This window comes from Xiphophorus hellerii, chromosome 22 (assembly GCF_003331165.1).
Source record: "Xiphophorus hellerii strain 12219 chromosome 22, Xiphophorus_hellerii-4.1, whole genome shotgun sequence".
Taxonomy (NCBI): Eukaryota; Metazoa; Chordata; class Actinopteri; order Cyprinodontiformes; family Poeciliidae; genus Xiphophorus; species Xiphophorus hellerii.
The window spans coordinates 31,034,577-31,058,415 of NC_045693.1; the positions used below are offsets into that span (position 1 = coordinate 31,034,577).

General features: G+C 39.9%; 1 protein-coding gene across 1 annotated transcript; it reads right to left on the reverse strand.

Annotated features, from left to right (window-relative positions):
* Window positions 1–994: 994 nt before the first annotated feature.
* Window positions 995–22,183, reverse strand: LOC116713423 (uncharacterized). Its single transcript, XM_032553576.1, is given in 17 exon segments — window positions 995–2,317; window positions 2,457–2,503; window positions 4,449–4,622; window positions 5,473–5,646; window positions 5,844–7,629; window positions 7,714–7,939; window positions 8,098–8,176; window positions 11,023–11,138; window positions 12,308–14,230; window positions 14,982–15,042; window positions 15,814–17,611; window positions 17,750–17,978; window positions 18,139–18,217; window positions 18,865–18,972; window positions 20,215–20,322; window positions 21,586–21,699; window positions 22,170–22,183. Coding segments are annotated over 17 exon segments (7,557 nt in total). The 3' UTR covers window positions 995–1,796.
* Window positions 22,184–23,839: the final 1,656 nt, after the last annotated feature.

Genomic DNA, 23,839 nt, shown 5'->3' on the forward strand with positions numbered 1-23,839 from the left:
TAGATATGAGTGATCATTTTTAGAATTTGATATAGAAGAAGCAAAATTAATTGTAAATCAAGAATAATTCATAAACATGGTCAGATGTTTAAGATTAATGCCCAAATTTATGCTTTGGGAGGATTAAACTACACATTTTATCAATCAACTCCAAACATTTCCAGACCTACAGCTACAAGCAACTTACATTTATAGAGCTCTCTGTCCTTTGTATGTTTTTTCTGTGAATGGACTGATAGATGGATGGATGGAGTAAAATAAAATTTTTGCTAATGGAACAAGAAATAAAGTCTGGGACTACAAATATGTTATCTTATTCTGTTTTCTTTTTCTATATTTTCTAAATACCAAAATGAAATTCCAAAGTATTGTGCATATAATATAGTACAGGAACCAATGGTAAGGATTAATAAATAGTGACACTTTTAATACTTTTGTTTTCAACAGTAAAGACACACAAAACACACAATCTCTCTCTCTTTTCAGGCATGCGATCGTTTTAAGTGCCATAACAGATTTTTGACAGGTAAACTTCAGAGCACCTTTCACCTTTAGAATTAATTTCAGTCCCCGTTACCAAGCTGGGGCCCCTGCAGTGTGCGTTCCTCAAAGGATTTTCTTCATGAGAGAGCTACATATTGCTTCTGATGAAGCATTCAGAGTAAATAGGCAGACTTTGATTGTTACATGACTCTTGAAGAAGTGTCATTTCTGTCTTTTGTTGTTGCTATGGAGAAGCAGCCAGCCTCATGTGCAGTGGGAAGCATCTCTTCTCGTTCTGGTTTGGCAGAAAATGTCGTTCGGCTCTTTTTTGTGAAAAGTTCAACCTTTGGAAGCACTTCTGCTGAAAGTGCCGCCCTGATGGTTTGCTAGCTTGAAAACAACGGCCTTTTGTTTACCAAGTAGAAGATTTTATATTCAGAAATGCAACGACTGTATCACATTCACAAAGCTATTTGTTGCAAGCATATGCTTAAAAAAAAGAGAAAACAGCTAAACGTCTGTGCTGGCTTTATTACAGGTGCATTAAATAACAACAGAAAAACATTAAGACACATGTTTACTTATTGTACAGTATATTCTCTCAGTATTTGCTTATTTAAGTGTGTTAAGGAAGCCCGGGTTGCTTTAGTCAATCAGTCAGAAAGCACGGATTCCCCTGCTTTCCCCCCAGAAACCACGGAGAGGAATCCCAAACATCTGACATGGCGCAGTGGACATCGGAGGTGACATGTGGAAACAACATGACTGTTCATTCAACATTTCGTGCAAAGAATATTTTCAGTAATGACAAGGAGATTAGTTGGAGTGAAGTTGCTACCACAGTTGATAAACCCGGTAACCTTTTGGCTGTTCATTGTTAACGTGACATAAATAGGTTATAATGATGAGTCTATTCATTCAGTCAGGGCTTGATGACAAAAACAGATAATGTCCAGTGAATGAGGGAAAAAATGCCCAACATTTCAATAAAAACTGACTCATGAATGAAAGAAAAAAAACAAGAAACACAACATCCTAATATTTTGTGTGAAGTTTTGACTGGAAACAGAGAAACTTTTCAACAGAGAATTGTTGATCCTGGAACAATTCTTTATTCCATCTTTTAAGGACTGAAAGATGAAGAAGTTTATTAGGAATTATTTAGAAGACTTTAAAAAGGAAACATCCAATCCATGAATCTGAAATAATGTTTCTGAGTGAAAGAGACAAGACATGGAGAGACTGAACTATCTGTTCAACAGTGAGTGAGTTTCTCTGACAGGAGGAGACTCTTTAGACTCTTTGGACTCAACTCAGCACAGAAACACTGAGGAACCAGAGAACCAGAACCCAAATCCAGGAAACAGAGGTTCAGTGAATGTGGTGTTGAAGGTGTGGAGGTGGATCAGTGAGTCAGAGGAAACTCTGTAGAAAGACAGAATGCCAGCAGGCCAGTCCACATACACTGCTACTCTGTTAGAGACAGAGGAAGAGATTTGTGTTTCTTTGTTATTGTGCCAAACAGAGTAACCATGAAAATGAGAACATCCCAGACACCAGGACTGATCATTCTCTCCAAACCAACAGTCTCTATTCACTCCACTCCTCCTAATTCCTCTATAAGTCACTGATATATAAACTGCGCCTCTCCACTCAACTTCCCAGTAACAGCGACCACTAACAGCAGTTCTACACAGCAGCTGAGGATTATCAAATCTGTCTGGATGACCAGGATATGACTGAAGCTCCTTCACCCATGTCACCGCCCTGTTGTCTTCAGACAGTTGAAGCTCTCTGCTCACTGTGTTTGTGTCAATGATGAGTTCACAGGAATCTGTTGGAGAGAACACATTTCAACTGCAGTTATTGAATTTTATTGACACTTTGGTGATGACTCCTGAATGAGTGATGTGACAGTTTGAAGATGGTTGAATGTGAACTGTTTTGTTATCATTAATCAAACGAACACTCACACTTCCTCAGACCTGGTGTCAATCATTGGACTCCAGCAGGCTCCACCCTGAAAGGAGGAGAGGGAACAGACAATCAGATTGACTGCCCATTGCTAGCAGATCTATTCTGACTCAAAGTGCACCCATTCTAAATGACGGTCTAATTGCAGCCGTACTCCCAGTACTGCGTACCAGCTCAGAATCTTCCAACGGTACGCTACTCTGCGTACCGGACCATACAGGCTTACTTTCAGCCCTGCCTATAATCACAGGTGGCATTGTTGGTCATAGTATTTCATCATTTTAATTTCAGACACAGCTTATGTAACACCACAAAAATGTAACTCTGGTATTAGCGGGCATTGGGGGACAGTGCCCTCCCAAAGAGTCAGCCACGCCTGACCAGAACTGGAAGTTGTTTATTAGGGCTGAACAGTGAAATCACTGCAAAAGCCTGTTATAATTGAAACATTTCTAATTAGCCAAAAGCAGCAAACGTAAAGCTGTAAAGTTGTTCTATTGTTGTTCTATTACAACAACCTGTTCTAAACCAAATGGTTTTTTTCTCGACACCAAAGAAGTTAATTTGAAGGCCTAAAAATATACTAAATGTCATGAGCTGTGGTGGTGGAAGCGGTGAGGGAAACACAGCAGACCCAGATGAGATGAATGATGGAAGTTTAATGATGAAAATAGGCTCAAATAAATTCCAAAAGTCAAAAAAACCTGGCAGCACAGTTGAGCGGAAGGCTAGGGCTCAGCATTGGTAGCAACAGGCTACACGCATGGACAAGAACCCATTGACAAGGACCCGACAGAGATACTGAGACACAGGTGACATTAAATACATGGGAGGGTAATCACAGAAATGAGACACACCTGGGAAATAATCAAGGGGAAGACAGGACAACACGAAGACTCAGGGACACAGACAAACTCTAAACACACAGGAAAACACAGATCCTGACACTAAAACTCTACCCAAAATATTCCCCTACCTGAAATTTATTTATTTTAGAGATTTATTTATATTATAGATTATAGGTTTATTTTAAAATTTATTTTAATGTATTCGGAAAAGGGCATGACCAAATGGCTCTACAGCAACCTCCAAACTTGAGATTGGCCAACTGGTCAAACGTAAAGAGCTAAATGTTGTATGTAGGTAGAACCCATGGGATACTGAGCTATCAGTTTCATATTAGGTCAATATTCCCTTAAGGCATAGAGGATGAAAAGTTATCAAGATTGAGGTTTTTGTACATATTAATCGGAGTGGGGCCAGGCCTCAAAGTTGCTGTTGAGGATTTGATTTGTGTTTAACCAGAATTTGCTTATGACACTTAGGTTATGTACCTAGGAGGCATTTTATCAATTTTTTTTAATCAAGTAATTTTTGGGATGGCTTTTTCACTTCTTCTTGAGTAAAGATATATTGTGGTTGTGGTGTTCCAGACAAAGAACTAATTGAACCTCTAGATTTAAGATTGTTAGACACTTTTGGTCTGATTATGCTCCTATGTGTTGGAGGCTGTTTGGTTGTAAAATCTGAAGGTAAACGAAATATAACAATTCGCCGTTGGTGGCGCTCTTGCTGTGCACAAGAAAGGTGAGCTGGAACCTGTGAAGAAGAGAGATGTCCCCCGTTCAAAAATAAACGTTGCCATGTGCTACTTCCAGTTATCTGCTTGAACATTATTTTATTTGACCTAGTATACACAACAGTAGTAATCCCCTGTAACTCTGTCTTTGTGCACTTTCTTTACAGCAATTTGTGGAAAATTGAGATTAAAGCTGAACTGGAACTATGACCTTTTGTGTCTGAAACAACTTAATGTTTTGCTGAGATTGTGGTGTACATAATAATCATTTTTAATATGTTTAGTTACTTTGACTGGAATAAAATGCACCATGATTATTAACATTATCTAAATCCAACCAGAAGCTCAGCAAGAGAAAGTACTGGATTCTGTCAGGCTGACTACAGGACAGAGAAAGCAGCTTCCTCCATACCTGAGAAATTCCAGTCTCCAGTGTGGATCCTTCAGTCCAGCCAATAGCAGCTTCAATCCTGAGCCTCCAGGATGATTGTAGCTCAGGTCCAACCCTTTCAGATGGGAGGGGTTGGAGGTCAGAGCTGAGACCAGAGAAACACAGCCTTCCTCTGAGATCAGGCAGCCTGACAAGCTGCATACATAATTATAAATACATGGTGAGAAGTTGGAAGATGACAAAGTACAGAAGAAAAACCAAGCCCTATGATAGCCATGCTTAACTGGTAAAAAAAAAAAAAAAAATATATATATATATATATAAAGAATTAAACTTATATATACATATAAGTTTAATTCTTATTAAACCAATGCGGAGCCGCGTCCGCATTGGTTGTGCTGCACACTGCATCTGTAATGGAGACTTGAATTAAACTTGATAATTCTACCAAAGGTTTGGTCTTCTGAACCAGATACTCCAAAGCGTCCGGTCCATAACACTTCAACACGCTATCAGCTCCCGATCAGAAAGACACATTTAGCTCAGTGTCCATGAAATGATATTCAGAAAGGAGTTTTTATTAATTGATTTTAGTTGCCTCTGCGATGAACTCTTTGAGTAAAATCTATAATTCACAACAGTCAAGGGTGTGAATTATAATCTATCAAATGACCGACAGGCTTCAAATTTTCCAGTGATTTAAAAGAATAACTGGTCAAATACAGGAAATATTCTGTTAACGCAACCTCTGATATATATATAAATCCATATTAAATAATGTAAATAAGTAAATATATATTTTGTTCTGGCCCCAGGAAAACATTTTTCTGATGTTTTAGTTTTCGATTGCTTTAATATTGCTGATGGAGTTAAGAAATGAAGATGAGAAAAAAATTAAGCTGTAGTTTATGTGTGAACATGAACTAAATGTCAGACAAGAAAATAAAAAAGTAGTGAAATTCATCACTGAAATAACATTTACATCATCTTTGATGGTAAGTAATAGACATAAATTTGGTTTCAACATGATTGCAAAACGTTGTACCTGAGAGATTCCAGTTTGCAGGTTGGACTCTTCAGTCCACCAGATAAAAGCTTCACTCCTGAATCCTTCAGGTCATTGTTACTCAGGTCCAGTTCTCGGACACTGGAGGACTGGGAGCTGAGAACTGAAGATAGAGTTTCACAGCTTCTCTCTGAAAGGTTACAGAGGCTCAGTCTGAGGAGACAGGGAATATAAAGTCACCAAAGTTCCCCTTGAAAAGAGTGATGGAACTGTCTTATCCTACAGGTATCTATGTTGCCTTTTCTTGTGAACTAGTTCATTATGAATGAAGTCAAATAACATGAATTTACCTCATCGTTAGCATATTTCTCACTATCAAAAATAAATACAGCAACAATCTGTGTCCTTACTGAGCTTTGTTGGAGGCTTTAACCACTGGCAGCAGTCTCAGAAGAACCTCCTCTGAAGCAAAGTATTTCTTCAGATCAAACACATCCAAATCTTCTCCTGACGAAACTAAGATGAAGATCAGAGCTGACCACTGAGCAGCAGACAGTTTATCTTTGGAGACACTTCCTGAACTCAGAGACTGCTGGATCTCCTCCACTAGAGAACGATCATTCAGTTCATTCAGACAGTGGAACAGATTGATACTTTTCTCTGCAGACACATTCTCACTGATCTTCTCCTTGATGTACTGAACTGTTTTGTAATTGGTCAGTGAGCTACTTCCTGTCTGCGTCAACAGACCTTGTAGGAGTCTCTGATTGGTCTGCCGTGAAAGTCCCAAGAGGAAGCGTAGGAATAAGTCCAGGTGTCCATTTGGACTTTGCAAGGCCTGATCAACAGCTCTCTGATGGATGGACTTTGTTTCTAAAATCTTACATTTTAAAGACATTTTAGATGTTTGTGTTTCTTCCATCAGGTTGACCCCAGAGTTGTTGAATGTCAGATGAACATGAAGAGCAGCCAGAAACTCCTGAACACTCAGATGGACGAAGCAGAACACCTTGTCTTGGTACAGCCCTCTTTCCTCTTTAAAGATCTGTGTGAACACTCCTGAGTACACTGAGGCTGCTCTGATATCAATGCCACACTCTGTCAGGTCTGATTCATAGAAGATCAGGTTTCCTTTCTGCAGCTGATCAAAAGCCAGTTTTCCCAGAGATTCAATCATCTTCCTGCTCTCTGGACTCCAATGTGGATCCGTTTCGGCTCCTCCCTCATACTTCACCTTCTTCATTTTGGTCTGAACCACCAGGAAGTGGATGTACATCTCAGTCAGGGTGTTGGGCAACTCTCCACCCTCACTGGTCTCCAACACATCCTCCAGAACTGTAGAAGTGATCCAGCAGAAGATTGGGATGTGGCACATGATGTGGAGGCTTCGTGATGTCTTCATGTGGGAGATGATCCTGCTGGCCTGTTCCTCATCTCTGAATCTCTTCTTGAAGTACTCCTCCTTCTGTGGGTCACTGAACCCTCTGATCTCTGTCACCATGCCAACATACTCAGAAGGGATCTGATTGGCTGCTGCAGGTCGTGTGGTTATCCAGAGGAGAGCAGAGGGAAGCAGTTTCCCCCTGATGAGGTTTGTCAGCAGAACGTCCACTGAGGTGGACTCTGTAACATCAGTCAGGATCTCCTTGTTGTGGAAGTCCAGAGGAAGTCGACTCTCATCCAAGCCATCAAAGATGAACAGAACCTGGAAGTTTTCAAAGCTGCAGATTTCTTTGGTTTCAGTAAAGAAGTGATGAACAAATTCCACCAAGCTGAACTTTTTCTCTTTCAGTACATTCAGTTCTCTGAAAGTGAATGGAAATATGAACTGGATGTTCTGGTGGGCTTTGTCTTCAGCCCAGTCCAGAGTGAACTTTTGTGTTAAGACTGTTTTTCCAATGCCAGCCACTCCCTTTGTCATCACTGTTCTGATTGGTTGATCTCTTCCATGTGGGACTTTAAAGATGTCTTCTTGTCTGATTGTTGTTTCTGCTCTGTGTGGTTTCCTGGATGCTGTTTCAATCTGTCTGATCTCATGTTCATCATTGACCTCTCCCTTTCCTCCCTCTGTGATGTAGAGCTCTGTGTAGATCTGGTTCAGAAGGGTTGGACTTCCTGCTTTAGCAATTCCCTCAAACACACACTGGAACTTCTTCTGCAGACTAGATTTAAGTTGACAAGGTGCAGGAATTGTTTCTGAATGAAGCATAAATCATTTTAATATATTTTAGTTTAGAATGATATTTCTATCTGTTCCAGTCTTTGCAGAAAACCTCTTACTTTTTTGCAGATGGTCAGCCAGCTCCTCCTGCTTCATCATCCTCAGGAAGTTCAGTGTGATCTTCATCACTGCCTCTCTGCTGCTCTTCCTCTGCTCGTCATCCTCACCTCCCACCTCCTCCTCATCTCTCTGACTCCCTGAGCATTCTGGGTCATCTTGACTCAAAACATTCTTGATCTTCTTCAGCTCATTCTTCACAAACACGACAATATTGTCCTCCAGCAGCTGAAAGAAAATAACATATGAAGGACACATCAGACTGAAGTCATGGAGCCAAAGAACAGATCCATGTTGGTCGGACTGACAATCCTTTGGTCTACAAAGTGCAGCAAGGAGATGACTGTGAACAGAACCTATGGAAAAGTAGTTGTGCATATACAGACCATAAATATGGAGTCCAGATGTGTTTGATGCTGCTGGTCAGATGGACCACTGGGAACCTCTGAGCTCTGCTGGTTCACTCTGTGAAGGAACCAGGAAAAATTGCAAATCATTTAGAATTAATCCAGGTTTTCACATAAAAAACCCTTAAAACAGAAAATATAAGCATCAACTTAAGACATTAGAAAGCAGATAAGAAGAGCAAATAAAAGAATGAAAACCAGTAACACCAAAATCGCCCAATAGATATTATGAAAAGTGGCTCTTGAAATGGGATTTCAAATCATCCACACAGTGAATATGTTGGATGCTGTTGTAGACAGTGAAGAGGAAGGTTGTGTTCACATGCCTTTAGGACAATGCAGAACATCCAACAGCTTCTGCTGACTAGATCTGTGGTAGTGTGAACATGGAGGAAGTTTCCACAGCAAAACTTGGAACAAGTTGCCAGAGCAGAAACGGTGAAGAAAGATAAAAACCATACATTTTTGATAAAATAGTGAACAACAACACACAAGAAATTGGATTTCAGCAAAGAAAAAAATTAGAACTGAGCATCAAGACCTGCAAGACATTGCATATTTATTATTTTCTTCCTCTTACACACGGTCAGTTCGCAGAGTAATAATGTAATATTGACAAACAAGCTGATTCTGTTGATTGAATTTTTACCCAGAACTATGGAGTCTCAGTTATTAAGAGCCTTTTTTTTTTTTTTTACAATTTTGCTTCCTTATAATGCTTTGCACACACATCAACAGCTATTACTATTTTTTTTCAGAATTGTATTTATTTCATCAGTAAATAAATACAATTCACTGATGAAATGAACATGAATACAAGGGTTTATATTTTATGGACATATTTAACCAGCTCATCCATGGTAATCACAAGTAATTTCCTGATCAGATTTAGAAACAGTCCCTCCAGTATGTATTTAGGAATGGCTCAATTCCACAAAAGTTTTGGTTTCACAGTTGACTCCATGACAAATGCTCACAAGACAGACGCTCCCAACCTTATTGTAAAATGTGACAAAAGCTAGAAACTTGTAAAATATATATACTGTATATATATATTTCTTACTAGGTAAGCCAAATAGATATATTGGTACAGACAAAAGCTCACATTTCTCTGCACATCTTCCCCAGCCACACCTGCTAACATTCAGTGGCAGGGGTGGAGTTATTGCAAAGTAATGTAAATGAAAAGGCTTTAATTGATTGAATTGATCAGATTTGGAGACAATTTAGGACACATGTGATTGTTCCAATTACAGCTGACAAGAACTGAAACATTCCATAACTGAGAAAGGTTTTCAGATACAATGACAAAAAGGTTATAAACAAAAAGGCCAATTGAGTTCATGTTAAACTGTACTGAGCCAGTTTCTGTTGGAGATTTCTTCCTGATAAAGGGAATTTTTTTCCTTTCCACTGTTGCTACGTGCTTGCTCAGCGTGAGGGATTGCTGTAAAGTTAACAACACAATGCAAGCCGTGTTTTACTATGTGCATGTCAAGGAGGAGTGAATACTGCAGGTCAAATACACAATGCAATCTGCTGGGTTTCGTTGGATAGAAATTTTTAATCTCCTTTGAATAATTAACTGAGCATATTGTTTGAAAACTAAGATTAATTGGAATGTATCCATGTTTGAATTGAAAGGATTTTCTCATGAAATGCCTTTAGATTACATTGATTGTGAATTAGCACTATATAAAAAAACTGAATTGACCTGAATCAAATTTGATTTGATGGGTAGGGTTGGGGTAGGGTTAGGGGTTGGAGTTTGGGTTCAGGGTCAAAGGTCAGAGGTCCAAAAAATTGATCCTCCTTCCTTCTCCCCCTCACCCTCTTCTCCTTCCCCTTATGTGCACGGGCCATCCTGTCAGGAGTCCACCAGGTGGAGCCTACCTCTCATTCAGACCCTTTGGGATCTGTGTATCCAGTCTGTGGATCCAGATTCTTTCAGCCCTTCTCCTCTGGGCTGAAGACCAGGCTGGGTTACATTCCAGCACCAGGGCTGAAACTGCATCCCAGCCGTGGCGTATAAAATGCTGCACTAAAGGTACATGTGTTTTTTTGTGTTTTTGAATGTTATGTCTGTGCTGGGTGAAACGAGTAAGGATACTGTTACTCGTTTCACCCACATAACTGATTTTACAAATTAGACAGGTTATTAAATAAACACAATTTTTTGATTTGGGGTTTCCTGATTGGTCTGATTTGAAAATTGTGTTGTTGAATCTGTTCTGTACCCAGTGCAGCTGCTTGAAGAATCCACTCTGACCTTTGACCTTTGGTGTCTTCAAAGGTTTGACCTCAGCACGGACGAGGAAATCCCTCAGGTTTTTATTCCTTTTGTAGGCCGCAATTATTTTGTAATTTGGGAGCAAAGAAGTGTCAGATTGGAATTTAGTGAAATTCTGTTTAACCTTGTAAACAAACTGTCCTGCTGAGGAGGAGAATGTTGTGATCAGAGGGATCATCGGAGATGAATCGGGGGGTCTGGACTCAAGGAAGTTTTTCCTGCCTGCTCTCAGGAAAGACCTGGAATATCCTCTCTTACGAAGAGCAGAAAACAGAGTTCTAGTTGCCTCCTCAAAGTCTGTTTTCTGTGTGCAAATCCTATGAAATCTGAGGAGTTGTGATTTGATTAAGCCAGCATAAGTGTGCTTTGGATGGTGACTAGTTTTAAATAGCAGAGCATGTGTGTCTGTGGGTTTAAAGAAAACTTTAATATCTAATTTGTGTGTTGTATCAAAATTTGGACCTTTATATGTGGTCGTGTCCAGAAAGTCGACCGCTTTAACGCTGGTAGTGGACTTTACTGTGATAGATGGGTTATGTGTATTCAGGTGCTGGAGGAATTCCTGAAATTCTGCTTCAGAATGGGTCCAGACCCCCCAGATGTCATCCAGGTACCGATAGTAGTGCAGGGGTGCCCTCCTGCACGTACGAAGGGCACCGGTCTCCCACTCGGCCATGAAAATGTTGGCATAGGCCGGTGCAAATTTCTTACCCATGGCCGTGCCTTTAACCTGGAGGAAGAATTGGCCATCAAAAACAAAATCATTTCTTTTTAAATTAATCTCTAATAATAGAATGAGTTCACGATCTGGCCTCCTCGAATCTGGATATTTCAGAAATACGTTTTTAATACAATCGATTCCTTCATCTATGTCAATATTAGTATACAAACTGTCGATGTCAATTGTAAATAGAATAGAGTCCTGAGGTAGAGAAATTAATTTAATTTTTTCAACAAAATCATAAGTGTCTTTGATATAACTTTGGTGCCGAATTGATAGGGGATATAAATAATGATCAATAAACTCCGCTGTGTGGTAGGTTTCGCTCCCACAGTCGGAGACAATAGGTCTGCCGGGAGGGATCTCATGGGGTTTACTCCATTTTTCAGGTTCCTTATGGATTTTCGGGAGGAGATAAAATCTCCTGGCTCTAGGTTCGGGGGAGCCACGCAGGTAAGATTTTTGTTTTGCATTGATAAATTTCTTTTTATGTAAATTGTCTAAAATTTTGGTTACAAGGGGGGCCGTATTGTTATAAATTGGAGAGTCTAATTTTTTGTAATATGTTTCATTATATAATTGTTTGTATCCCTCCCACAGATACTGCTCCCTGTCCATAATCACTATGGAGCTGCCTTTATCGGCAGGTTTTATAATAATATTTTTATTGATCATTATTTCTTTTAGTGCTTTTGTTTCTTCTATATTTAGGTTAGGTATCGTTTTAATAAATTTAAATTCTCTGTCCAAATAATCAAGGTCCTGGGAAATTAAGTTTTCCACCTCAGGAGGGAGAGCGGCGATTGGAGGAGCCCAGTCTGACTCTGGCATAAAAGGTAAATTATTCTTGTTATCATTACCAACATCATCTTTGTAATAGATGGCCAATTTAATTCTTCTGTGGTATTTCTGCAGATCATACCTCATTTGCATTTTTGTATGTTTTAAAGGTTTGTTACCCTGAGTGGGAATGAAAGTTAAGCCCTTATTTAAAAGGGAACACTGTGCATCACTAAGGGTGAAAGTTTTAGAGAGGTTACATATATTTTTATTTACAATATTAGCATGCCCCTCCTTCACATGAAGGCTCTTGGGGCACTCTAGTTTAGCCACTCACCCCAGTGGCTGAAGATGTGAGCTGCTGTCGACTTGGTCCAGTGAATGTTGTCTCTACTCACTGTAAAGGACCGTCTAGGCAGGGCTGGGATGAACCGGCTGAGCTGCGCGATCTCGATGTTTATGTGAGTGAGGGTCATCTGTTCTTGGACGGGCAGCGCCAGGGAGAAGTTGATGGCAGGGACAAAAATCTCCGCGTTGGGACACTTGATCCTAGCCGTCCTCAGCGCTGTCTTCATTTCCCTCACTGCTGCTCTCTTGTCCCTCTGGGCTCTATGATTGATGCCCAGAGAGAGAATCATGCGCTCCACCTGGTTCATCACCGGTGCCCTCGCAAACAGGTGGGTCAGATGCCTCCATCTGGCCCCAGGGAAGCTGACCACCTGTAGATCTGGGTTATCAGAGGCTGGAAATCTAGCCACATTGGAGTCACCCAGGATGACATATTTTTTGGTCAGATCTAGAGACCAGTTGCGGTTCTTGTTCAGGGTTCCCACCTGTCTAGCTGCGGCCGTCACCTGTGCAGGTCGAAGAGCAGTGGACTCACCGGTGGAAGAGGAAGCCGCTGGAGCCGATGTTTCAACCCTAGGGTCAAAGGTGAGCCTCCGTTGAGTGCTGACCTGCAGTCTGAGGTGAAGGGGGACCGTCCTCGGCCTCAGTGAAGCCCTGCGTTCCTGCTGGGCCAGGTCGGAGGCCTGGAACAGTAGAGGAGCTGAAGCTGCACCCCGGTACTTTTTGACCTCCTCCTTGAGCAGGTCAGCGACCGAGGTGAGCTCTCTCTCTGTTCTTTTAGGGGGTGCTGCCCTTTTTGGTGGAGAAGGACAGAGAGGGGGAGGGGGAAGGGGCCCCTGTGGTGCAGGTGCGGTGTTCCTGCTGTGAGCTCTGTCCTGTCGCTGAGGGAGCGGGGTGGCGTCCTCAGTCGGTGGCGGAAGGGGCGTGGCCGTCTCGTTGTCCTCCTCAGTTGAGCCTGGTGGGGTCCAGCCGCCATGCGTGGGCTCTGTCATGGTTGCAGTGGTTGTCATGACAGGGCGGGGGGGCGGAGAGGGAGGGGGCGTGGCAGAGGGAGGAGGGAGAGGTCCATCCAGGTCCTCTTCTGTGTCCACCGCCTGGTCTCTACGTCCTGGACAGCTAGCAGATGAGCAGGAGGATGGAGGAGGAGGGGGGCGAGGGGCTGGCGGGGGAGTCGAGGAGGCAGAAGATGAGGAGGAGGAAGAAGAGCAAGGTGAGGCTGCCCTTTTCTCCCTCTTGAGCAGGTAGATCTGGACCTCATCTGCTGTTTCTGGGTTGAATCTGCTGCCCAGATTGCGTTTTGCCCACTTTACTGCCACCTCCAGCGGAGCCAGCAGGTCCCCGCCGAGGTCCTGGAGAAGCTGTTTCTCCGCTGCACGCACCTCTTCATAGTGTTGGCGCAAGATGAGGATCGTGTTCCACGACCATTCTCTAGCGTTGCCGTCGATCAGCTCCAGCGTCTTAGGACTGGGATGAGCCGGCTTTATCACAGACGCCAGGTTAGCCGTGATGCGCTGGATTGCAGGCGGATCACGGTCATTCCTGGACACGTTCTGGAGGTGGTGTGTCGCCTTTAGCAGCTTGTGCAGAGCCCTGACCTTTACTGTGAAGAGCGGGTCGTCCGATCGTTGGTGCTCGTCCCGGCTCTGCACCCTAGGTGCGTAGCGCTGCCGCCGCTGCTGCTGCTGCTGCGCTGAGCTTCGGTGCCAGCTACGAGAGCGGGGGCGGGGCTGTCTGTACGGCTGGGGATGGTACCGTGGAGGACGGTAGCTTCGGCTGCGGCTCGTGGGGCGGGCTCGGACGGCGGAGGCGTAGCTGCGTCCCCGGTACTGCTGCTGCTGCGGGGGTCTGTAGCGCTGTCGGTCGGCCGGTTGCCAGGTGCGCTGTCTGCCCCGGTAATAACGGACCGTAGTCCAGTCCCCCTCATCATCTGGATACGGATCCCACGCCATTGGGCGAGTCGTAAAAACCAAGAGCTCGAAAAAATTGTTTAAATAAAATTAATTGTAAAAAAAGTTGAATAAAAATAATAGTAGAAATATTTTTAAATCAAGAATTAAATGAAAAACGGACTAAAATCGGCTTTTGTTAATGCCGTTAGGCACTTTAATAGCAGAGACAGCAAACAAACTGCGACGTTTCGGTCTGTAAAGAACCTTCATCAGGCAGTTCACTGTCTCATCTGCCAGAAAGTCCGTTAACAAAACTATATATACAACATGAACATTTTCGAATTTCGAGCTTAAAAACTATTTACAAAAAGGCAGGCTCTAATTGGCCGTCAGCGCCGCATTCGGCGTTGTTTACATTTGGGAGGGGAGCGGCCCAGCCGCTCAGCTGATTGGGCTGCACTGCGCTGCCTCCCCCTGCTGGACAAACATTTACATTGCACCGAAAATTCAAGCCGTTCCAGCAAACATATATACAAAATAATACAGATAATACAAAAATGTACAAGAGAAAGCAGATTATTTACAATATTTACAAAAATTATGATATATACAGATATTTACAATGAAATTGGTCCTGAGTGACCTTCATACTATACATACATTATAAAATTTTACAGGTTTTCCATACAAAAAGTTAAAAAAAGGTGTATATACATTTGTGATGCACAGTGTTGGGTTAGGGTTTTATTTCATTTTTTATTTTTAAGAGTATACAGTCAATTAGGGTTGAATTGGGAGGGTTAGGAAGAGGTAAGTTGGAGCCAAATGCTCTTGCCTGCCCCCTATAGGCAGCAGGAGGTGCTCTCTCCTTCCTCCTCCACGTTCCTTCCTCCCATCTGTTGGATGGACCAGGGGGATGCTCACGCCGTCTCCTTCCATAGCGGACCACCTTCCACTCCTCTTCCGGCCACATCCCTGTGTGTTATATCTGGTTGTTTCAGTTTTTGTCTTTTATTATTATTTTTTAATTTTCTTTACTCAGGCAGCTTTATTTCTTAAACAATAATCATATATTTAGTTTAGGTTATTAGTAGTTATAGGTGTTTATATTTAATTTATTTATGTTAGTTAGATATGTTTATAATTTTTTGTACTTTTTTGTATGTTTTTTAATTTTTTTGTGTTTTTTTATTTATTTTATTATGTTTTTGTATTTTTTATTTTTTATGGAAAGCCAAATGAAATATTTTTTTAAAATAAATGAAAATAAATCCAAAAAATTAATTCAAAAAATAAAAAAATAAAAAAGTCCGAATCAAAAGATTGTTTTTATTTTTAAGCTAATGAAATTATATGAAATGTGCGACGTTTCGACTTTTTTTCGTCTTCTTCAGGCACTTTTGTTTTTCTCTCTTTCTCAACAAAATAATAAAATGACAGACATCTGAGAAATAAGAAAACATGTACCCTAATGCACATTTCCTTGTGTAGAAATTATATTATATATATTATATAATATTAGCTTTTATATAATTATATATAATATTATAATATACATTAATTATATATAATATAATATTATATATTATATTATAGCTATAAACTAGTTGCTTGTCATCAATATTCAGATATATTTACAACAAACATTTAATTGTGTGTTTTGTTACAGAGCTTTGCTGGAGGCTTTGACCACTGGCAGCAGCCTCAGAAGAACCTCCTCTGAAGCAGAGTATTTCTTCAGATCAAACACATCCAGATCTTTTCCTGACGACAGTAAGATGAAGATCAGAGCTGACCACTGAGCAGGAGACAATTTATCTGTTGAGAGACTTCCTGAACTCAGAGACTGTTGGATCTCCTCCACTAGAGAACGATCATTCAGTTCATTCAGACAGTGGAACAGATTGATGCTTTTCTCTGCAGACACATTCTCACTGATCTTTTTCTTGATGTACTGAACTGTTTTATGATTGGTCTGTGAGCTACTTTCTGTCGGTGTCAGCAGACCTTGTAGGAGTCTCTGATTGGTCTGCAGTGAGAGTCCCAGCAGAAAACGGAGGAACAAGTCCAGGTGTCCATTTGGACTCTGTAAGGCCTGGTCAATGGCATTCCGATAAAGATTTTGCCTTTTAGGTTGCTTTTTAAACAATGAAGATATCTTGAAGGCTTTGTGTCTATCAGCCATGAGATTTACACTGAACTTGGTGAATGTCAGATGGACATGAAGAGCAGCCAGAAACTCCTGAACACTCAGATGGACGAAGCAGAACACCTTGTCCTGGTACAGCCCTCTCTCCTCTCTAAAGATCTGTGTGAACACTCCTGAGTACACTGAGGCTGCTCTGATATCGATGCCACACTCTGTCAGGTCTGATTCATAGAAGATCAGGTTTCCTTTCTGCAGCTGATCATAAGCCAGTTTTCCCAGAGACTCAATCATCTTCCTGCTCTCTGGACTCCAGTGTGGATCTTTTTCTGCTCCTCCATCATACTTGACCTTCTTCACTTTGGTCTGAACTACCAGGAAGTGGATGTACATCTCAGTCAGGGTGCTAGGAAGCTTTCCTCCCTCTCTGATCTCCAGCACATCCTCCAGAACTGTAGCAGTGATCCAGCAGAAAACTGGGATGTGGCACATGATGTGGAGGCTTCGTGATGTCTTCATGTGGGAGATGATCCTGCTGGCCTCTTTTGTCTGTCTGAATCTCTTCCTGAAGTACTCCTCCTTTTGTGGGTCAGTGAACCCTCTGACCTCTGTTACCATGCCAACGCACTCAGGTGGGATCTGATTGGCTGCTGCAGGTCGTGTGGTTATCCAGAGGAGAGCAGAGGGAAGCAGTTTGCCCCTGATGAGGTTTGTCAGCAGAACATCCACTGAGGTGGACTCTGTAGCATCAGTCAGGATCTCCTTGTTGTGGAAGTCCAGAGGAAGTCGACTCTCATCCAGGCCATCAAAGATGAACAGAACCTGAAAGTGCTCAAAGCTGCAGATTTCTTTGGTTTCAGTAAAGAAGTTATGAATCAGTTCCACCAAGCTGAACTTTTTCTCTTTCAGCACATTCAGCTCTCTGAAAGTGAATGGAAATATGAACTGGATGTTCTGGTGGGCTTTGTCTTCAGCCCAGTCCAGAGTGAACTTCTGTGTTAAGACTGTTTTCCCAATGCCAGCCACTCCCTTTGTCATCACTGTTCTGATTGGTTGATCTCTTCCAGGTGGGACTTTAAAGATGTCTTCTTGTCTGATTGTTGTTTCTGGTCTGTGTGGTTTCCTGGATGCTGTTTCAATCTGTCTGACCTCATGTTCATCATTGACCTCTCCAGTCCCTCCCTCTGTGATGTAGAGCTCTGTGTAGATCTGGTTAAGAAGGGTTGGACTTCCTCCTTTATCAATCCCCTCAAACACACACTGGAACTTCTTCTTCAGACCAGATTTAAGTTCGCGTTGACAAACTGCAGCAATATGTTCTAAATTAACACAAAAAACACGAGGATGGAAACAAAGTGATTTTATAAAGATTATTTGAATAATTAGTATCATCATTAGACATCAGTAATTATTTTTGAAATATCCATCAGGTTAAATACTTATAGCAATACTCTTACTACTCTGAAGATGGTCAGCCAACTCCTCCTGCTTCATCCTCCTTAGGAACTTTAGGGTGATCTTCATCACTGCCTCTCTTGTATCCCATCTCTGGTCTTCATCTTCACCTTCCAACACCTGCTCATCATCTCTCTGACTCTCTGGGCATTCTGGATCATCTAGACTCAACATTTTCTGGATCTTCTTCAACTCGTTCTTCACAAAAGTGACAATGTTGTCCTCCAGCAGCTGGAACAGAACAATATATGACGGACACATTAGACCTAAAATTATGAAGCCAAACATCAGATTCATATTGGACAGACTGACAGTCTAATTATTCACATATTGCAGCATGGAGAAGATGGAACAGAGCCCATGGAAAAGTAGTTGTTGAACATGTACAGACCATAAATATGGAGTCCACTTGTGTTTGGTGCTGCTGGGCAGATGGACCACTGGAACCCTCTGAGCTCTGCTGATCCACTCTGGGGAGCATTCATAAAAAATACGCTCAAAACTTTTCTGTCCACACAGAGACAAACTCATTAGGTCCCACCAAATAAAGGCAAAACAACTATTCATTGTCCACACAGAAAAAAACACTGAGATAGGATGGATCGACATACACACTCCAGGATGGGTGAATACACCAGGAATTAACTTTAGCTTTAATAACATAAAGCTACATAATTTTTAATTTTTAATAGTTTAATCAGTAATACTTTTATAGCAAATTTATGTCATGAATTCATGAATTCTTGGTTAATGTCAAGTTGTCATAACAGACATTTTGAATAATGTCAACTTTGTATTAAAAGTGTCATGATTTACCAAATTTGACACTTTATGACAACAGTCATAAATTTTCATGAAGACTTATTCATGTTCATGACGGTGTCATGACAGTCTTATTCACAACCCGTCAAATAAAGTGTTACCCATTTTCCATTCCACATTTCACATGTTTAAGGGGAACACTCAACTCAAACTGTTTTACAGTTGGACATATAGGGGGAAAAGAGATGAACTCACATTAACACATGTTGGAGTAAAAACATTTCAGACTGACTCGGTTTACACAGCTACAGCAGCTACAGTTAGCTACAGTTAGCTACAGTTAGATTCAGCTCACCTGTCTGTTTTTAAAGGTTGGTCTGGTTTAAATTTAACAGGAAGATCCTTGGACCAGTCACTCTTAAAGGACACACAGCTGGGTTTAGGTTCAAGTCTCTGATGGATCCTGACTGCTGACTCCATCATTATGTTTTGTTTAGTTTTCCAATGGTAAATTGTAAGTTAAACTATAGAGCCTTACTGACACATAGTGTCAGCAGAACTCGTCCAGCTGTACGCATGCTATCGACTGTCCTTCAGGCATGTTTGTTCCTTGGACACTATTTGTCTGTAAGTTTATTTTATTAATTATCATTTCAGTATTGTGTAATATTTTATAAGAAATGTTTTATGTTTCCCAACAAAAATTTAAAGCTACATCGTTAGCTAATTGGTGATAATTGGGAGTCATTTGTTTGCAGTAGTCTAGTTGTTTTCTGCATTTTGTCTGTGGTTGATGTGTACTTTTGTGCATTGTTACAGTTTTACAAAAGAAAAAACAAACCAGAAAAGAGTTGCAAAATAAAACAAAAAAACAAAACAAAACAAAAAAAACACTATCAAGGACTGGATTATTTTCAAGTGTTAGCTAGCTGTCTAGCTTTGTAAGAGCAACACATCATGAGGGCAGAATACTGACAGAAAAAAAATCTTCTCATTTAAAGTCTTGAAATTGAAAGTGAAATTAAATTTTAATACTCAATAATTATTATATAATTTAATAATTGTATGTCCGACCAATGCTTGTAAATTAAGAAGCTGCTTCAAAAATAGAACCTAAAACATAAATTGAGCTGATTTGTTTTTAAAGTAAATTCTCAATTAATTTAGCTGACAACAATTTCCCTTTGTATCTTACTAAGGTTTATTTACATCTTGATAGAGAGCAACCTGCACTAAATGAAGATAATAGATTTCTGTGAAGGTGTCTGATGATAAAGGTAACCAGTACCAATAAAAACATCCCAATTAAAACAGCTCTGAGTTTCATAACTCAGCTCTGAGTCTGTCAGATATTTACAGACTTAAATATCTGTAAGTCTAGAGCAGACACTAACATAATCAATAAAACCAAAAATATTCTCATTTTCAGATTTTGAAAGAAAGATCTGAAAAAAGAGAGCTAAATCCCAACACAATAAAAATAGTGTAAATTTTAAATATGAACTAAAAACAAACAAGAAAACAATATGTTGCATGTCAGACTTGAGGTTTGTGTCAAAGCTTTTAGCACTTAATGCTAAAAATGTGCAGATGTGTGAGAATACAGTAGACCATACAATTATGTGAAAAGAACAAAGTAAAAAATACTGAACAAATCTGAAAAAAGCAGATGCAGATTTCAAATCTTTTGTAGCATAAAGCTCACCTGTCTGTTTCTGAAAGTTGGGCTGGTTTAAATTTAACAGGAAGATCCTTGGACCAGTCACTCTTAAATGACACACAACTGGGTTCAGGTTCAGGTCTCTGATGGATCCTGACGGGAAAAAATCCTCACATTTAAAATCTTTCAGTGAACTTCAATTTTAATACTTGAAGTATTTGTATGTTCAAACAATGCTTGTAAATAAAAAAGCTGCTTCAAAAAAAGAATTAAAAAATATAAATTGTGAGGATTTGTTTTTAAAACAATTTCTCAGTTAATTTTCTGACTGCGATTTCCTTCATGTTTATTTACATCTTAATAGAGAACAATCTGCTCTAAATGAAGAAGATCATAGATTTTCTTGAGTGTGTCTGATGATAACGATAACCAGTCCAAATTAGGATATCCCAATTAAAACAGCTCTGAATTAGACCAGTTGTGAGAAACATCTGTAAGTCTACAGCATCCTAATAACACTAATGAAAACAAAAATGTTCTCATATTTTCAGGTTTTGAGATAATCAGGAAAAAGGGACTTAAATCTCAACACAATGAAAATAGTATAATTCTGAAATATAAACTATAAACAAACAGGATGTGGCATATCAGACTTCAGGTATTTGTCAGAGCTTTTAGCATCTAGTAACAAATTAGTAGATGTGTGACAATAAAGCAGACCATTCCACAGATTTCATATATTTTGAGACATACAGCTCACCTGTCTGTTTCTGAAAGTTGGGCTACTTTAAATTTAACAGGAAGATCTTTGGACCAGTCAGTCTTACATGATACACAACTGGGTTCAGGTTCAGGATTGAGTCTCTGACGATTCCTGAAAGAAAAAATATAATTGAAAACCCTTCACTGACATTCAATTCAATATTCTAAACAATATATTGTTTTAACAATATGGGCAAAATACATAGCTACCTCAAATCCAACATCTAAAGTATATATTTTTTTGCCTGGGAAATAAATTCATATTTAATTTTACAGACAACATGCCTTTTATCCAGGTTTATTTGAAACCTTATCATTCAATGTTGGCCTGTTGTTATGTTTTGGTATTGTGTTTGTAACATAGTGAGGTGAAATCAAAACTGATTTACCTCTAATTAGTAGAAGTTGTTATAAGTGCCTGATCAATAATGGCTCTAATTTAGATATCGTCACTCTAGTAAATTTGTTTCATAATAACACATTTGTGTATAGTACAGTTTATTGTAGTTTTTGTTATAATTGAGATAATACCATAAAAGTAAAATAAACTTTGACTTGTTAAAAGTTATGTAAAAAATATTTAGTTCAATAAAAACTACACAGTTGTGAAAAAAAAGCAGATGCAGATTTCATATGTTGTGAGATATAGATTACCTCTCAGTTGATGAAGGGTGGGCTGCTTTAAATTTAACAGGAAGATCCTTGGACCATTCACTTTTAAAGGACACACAGCTGGGTTCAGGTTCAGGATTGAGTCTTTGATGGATCCTGATCAAAAAATATTATTTATACTTTTCAATGAAAATCAATTCCAATTACATGTTCAAACAATGCCTGTAAAATAAGATTCTGCCTAAAAAAATGACATCTAAAATATGAGAAAAAGTGATTATCTGCTTCTGAAACACATGTAATATATTTAGTGACATGCCATCTTGTATATCATCCAGGTTTATTTAAAAATATACATCTTGTTGGCTGAACATCTTTCTTTAAAACTGGATGAACCTTCCTCCAATCTGTTACTCTCCATGGACAGATAGCTCAGCTCTGGTTCCGGTCCAGTTCCAGGTTCATAACCGTGACAATTTGATGATGTCAGTGTTGAGCTCTTCGATGGAGAATAATCATTCAACCTTTTCATTGTCACTGTTTAATGAGGAACAGATGGAGCTTCACCTAGTGTTGGTGCTGTTTGTAACCTACTGTGGTGGAATCAAAGAGTTTGTTATTTCCACCTGGTCAGTGCCATTGTTTCAATTGTAATCATGATAACTTATTAAACTATAATGTGATGGTTGACAGTTTGATTTAATGACATGATATATACTAAAATTAAAGCTGCTCTGGTAGCGACAAACTGCAACTAAATAAGGCTCCTTAATGTCTGATCAAATATGATTTATAATAAGAAACAGTCATTCAGTGATCATCTACTGATCTTCACATTTATTGTGTGAACGCAGTGTGAAAAGGGCTGTGGACACTTAGAGGTGGTGACCTCACCTGTGACCTTTGGTCTGGCTCTCATCTTCCCCACACAGAGTGGTTTTAGAGGGAAGGACTCTCTCCTCTGTGTCCTCACACTGAACCATGCTGCTGATTTCACATCCACATCAGTTCACACACACTTTGTACCTTCACCTGAAGAGGAAACACAAGTTATGTGCACATCACCTCTAATCATCCTTCACATACAGTATGTGCTAAAAATATCAGTTTCTCTTGACTATCTACTTCCTGTCAAAGACTGTAACCACCTCTCAAACTCAACCCTACTGAAAGGGGTGAACAACCAGGTCAACAGTCTCTGACTCATTTTAGGGCCTTTTTACACAGCATTGTACTCTGGTCTTGGCTATGTTTTCATTGAGCACAGTGGGCGAGGACCATTATATCCCTGCTGGGATGAATAAAGTAATTCTATTCTACTCTATTCTATATCAATCAGGCAGAGGAACTCTGTTTTTCACAGAATATCTTTCTCATACTGTCATCCTAAATGTTATCAAAATTGAGAAGCTGTGTTGTACGGGCAGTGGAACAATAACAGTTTTCTTAGGCCATTCTCATATTTAATATCTCCATCTGGCACAGTTTCATTAAAAAGAAACAAAAACAAAAATAATATCCCATGTCATTAACCAGGTAGTCACTCACATGACCAGTCACATTCCCTTCAGTGTTTTTTCCAGCTTCTCCTCTCTGGGAGGTGTAATAAAGCTCTGATAGCCAGGAAAATCATTTACAAAAAAATCCCTCATCCCCTCTGCAAAAAACATGTTAAACAAGGCAGCATAGTTGCATTATCTTAATGTTTTAATTTATTTGTTTTTTTGCATAAAGGGTGGGTTATAATGAGTGTTTTTAACGCTGAGTGCTGGTATAAAAGAATTTCTGTCACCTTTGGGACAGACTAGAAAGGTTTTTATCCATCTTATCTAACAAAACAACTTTAGAAGGGTAATAAAGATCAAAGTTAACAATATTCAGATTGGATCAGAAAGGAAGAGCAGTAAATGGTGGATTTTATTGAACTGGATTCTGAGGCGACATCAACTTTTAATTCCAAAGTCCAACAAAAATAAAGTGGTATCAGATGATAAGAGCAGAATGTGGATGAAAACATTTTAATGAACTAACTGATTGATGGTTCTGTTCACTATTTTTTACATTCAGTGAGTCCAGAGCATCAAGTTCTTTCAGCATCAATCCAAGTGAACGGCTTCATGTTGACACATGCACAGACTCCTCTGGTTCATCAGTTGGAGGTGAAGCTGCAGTGAAACACTGTGTATGAAGAGTTCCTCAGAGTTGTGCTTGAAGGAAGACCTGAACATGTTGAAGTGAAGAACATATCTGAAAGCAAATCTCTGCATCTACTTCAAACAGATCTCACTAGCTCTGA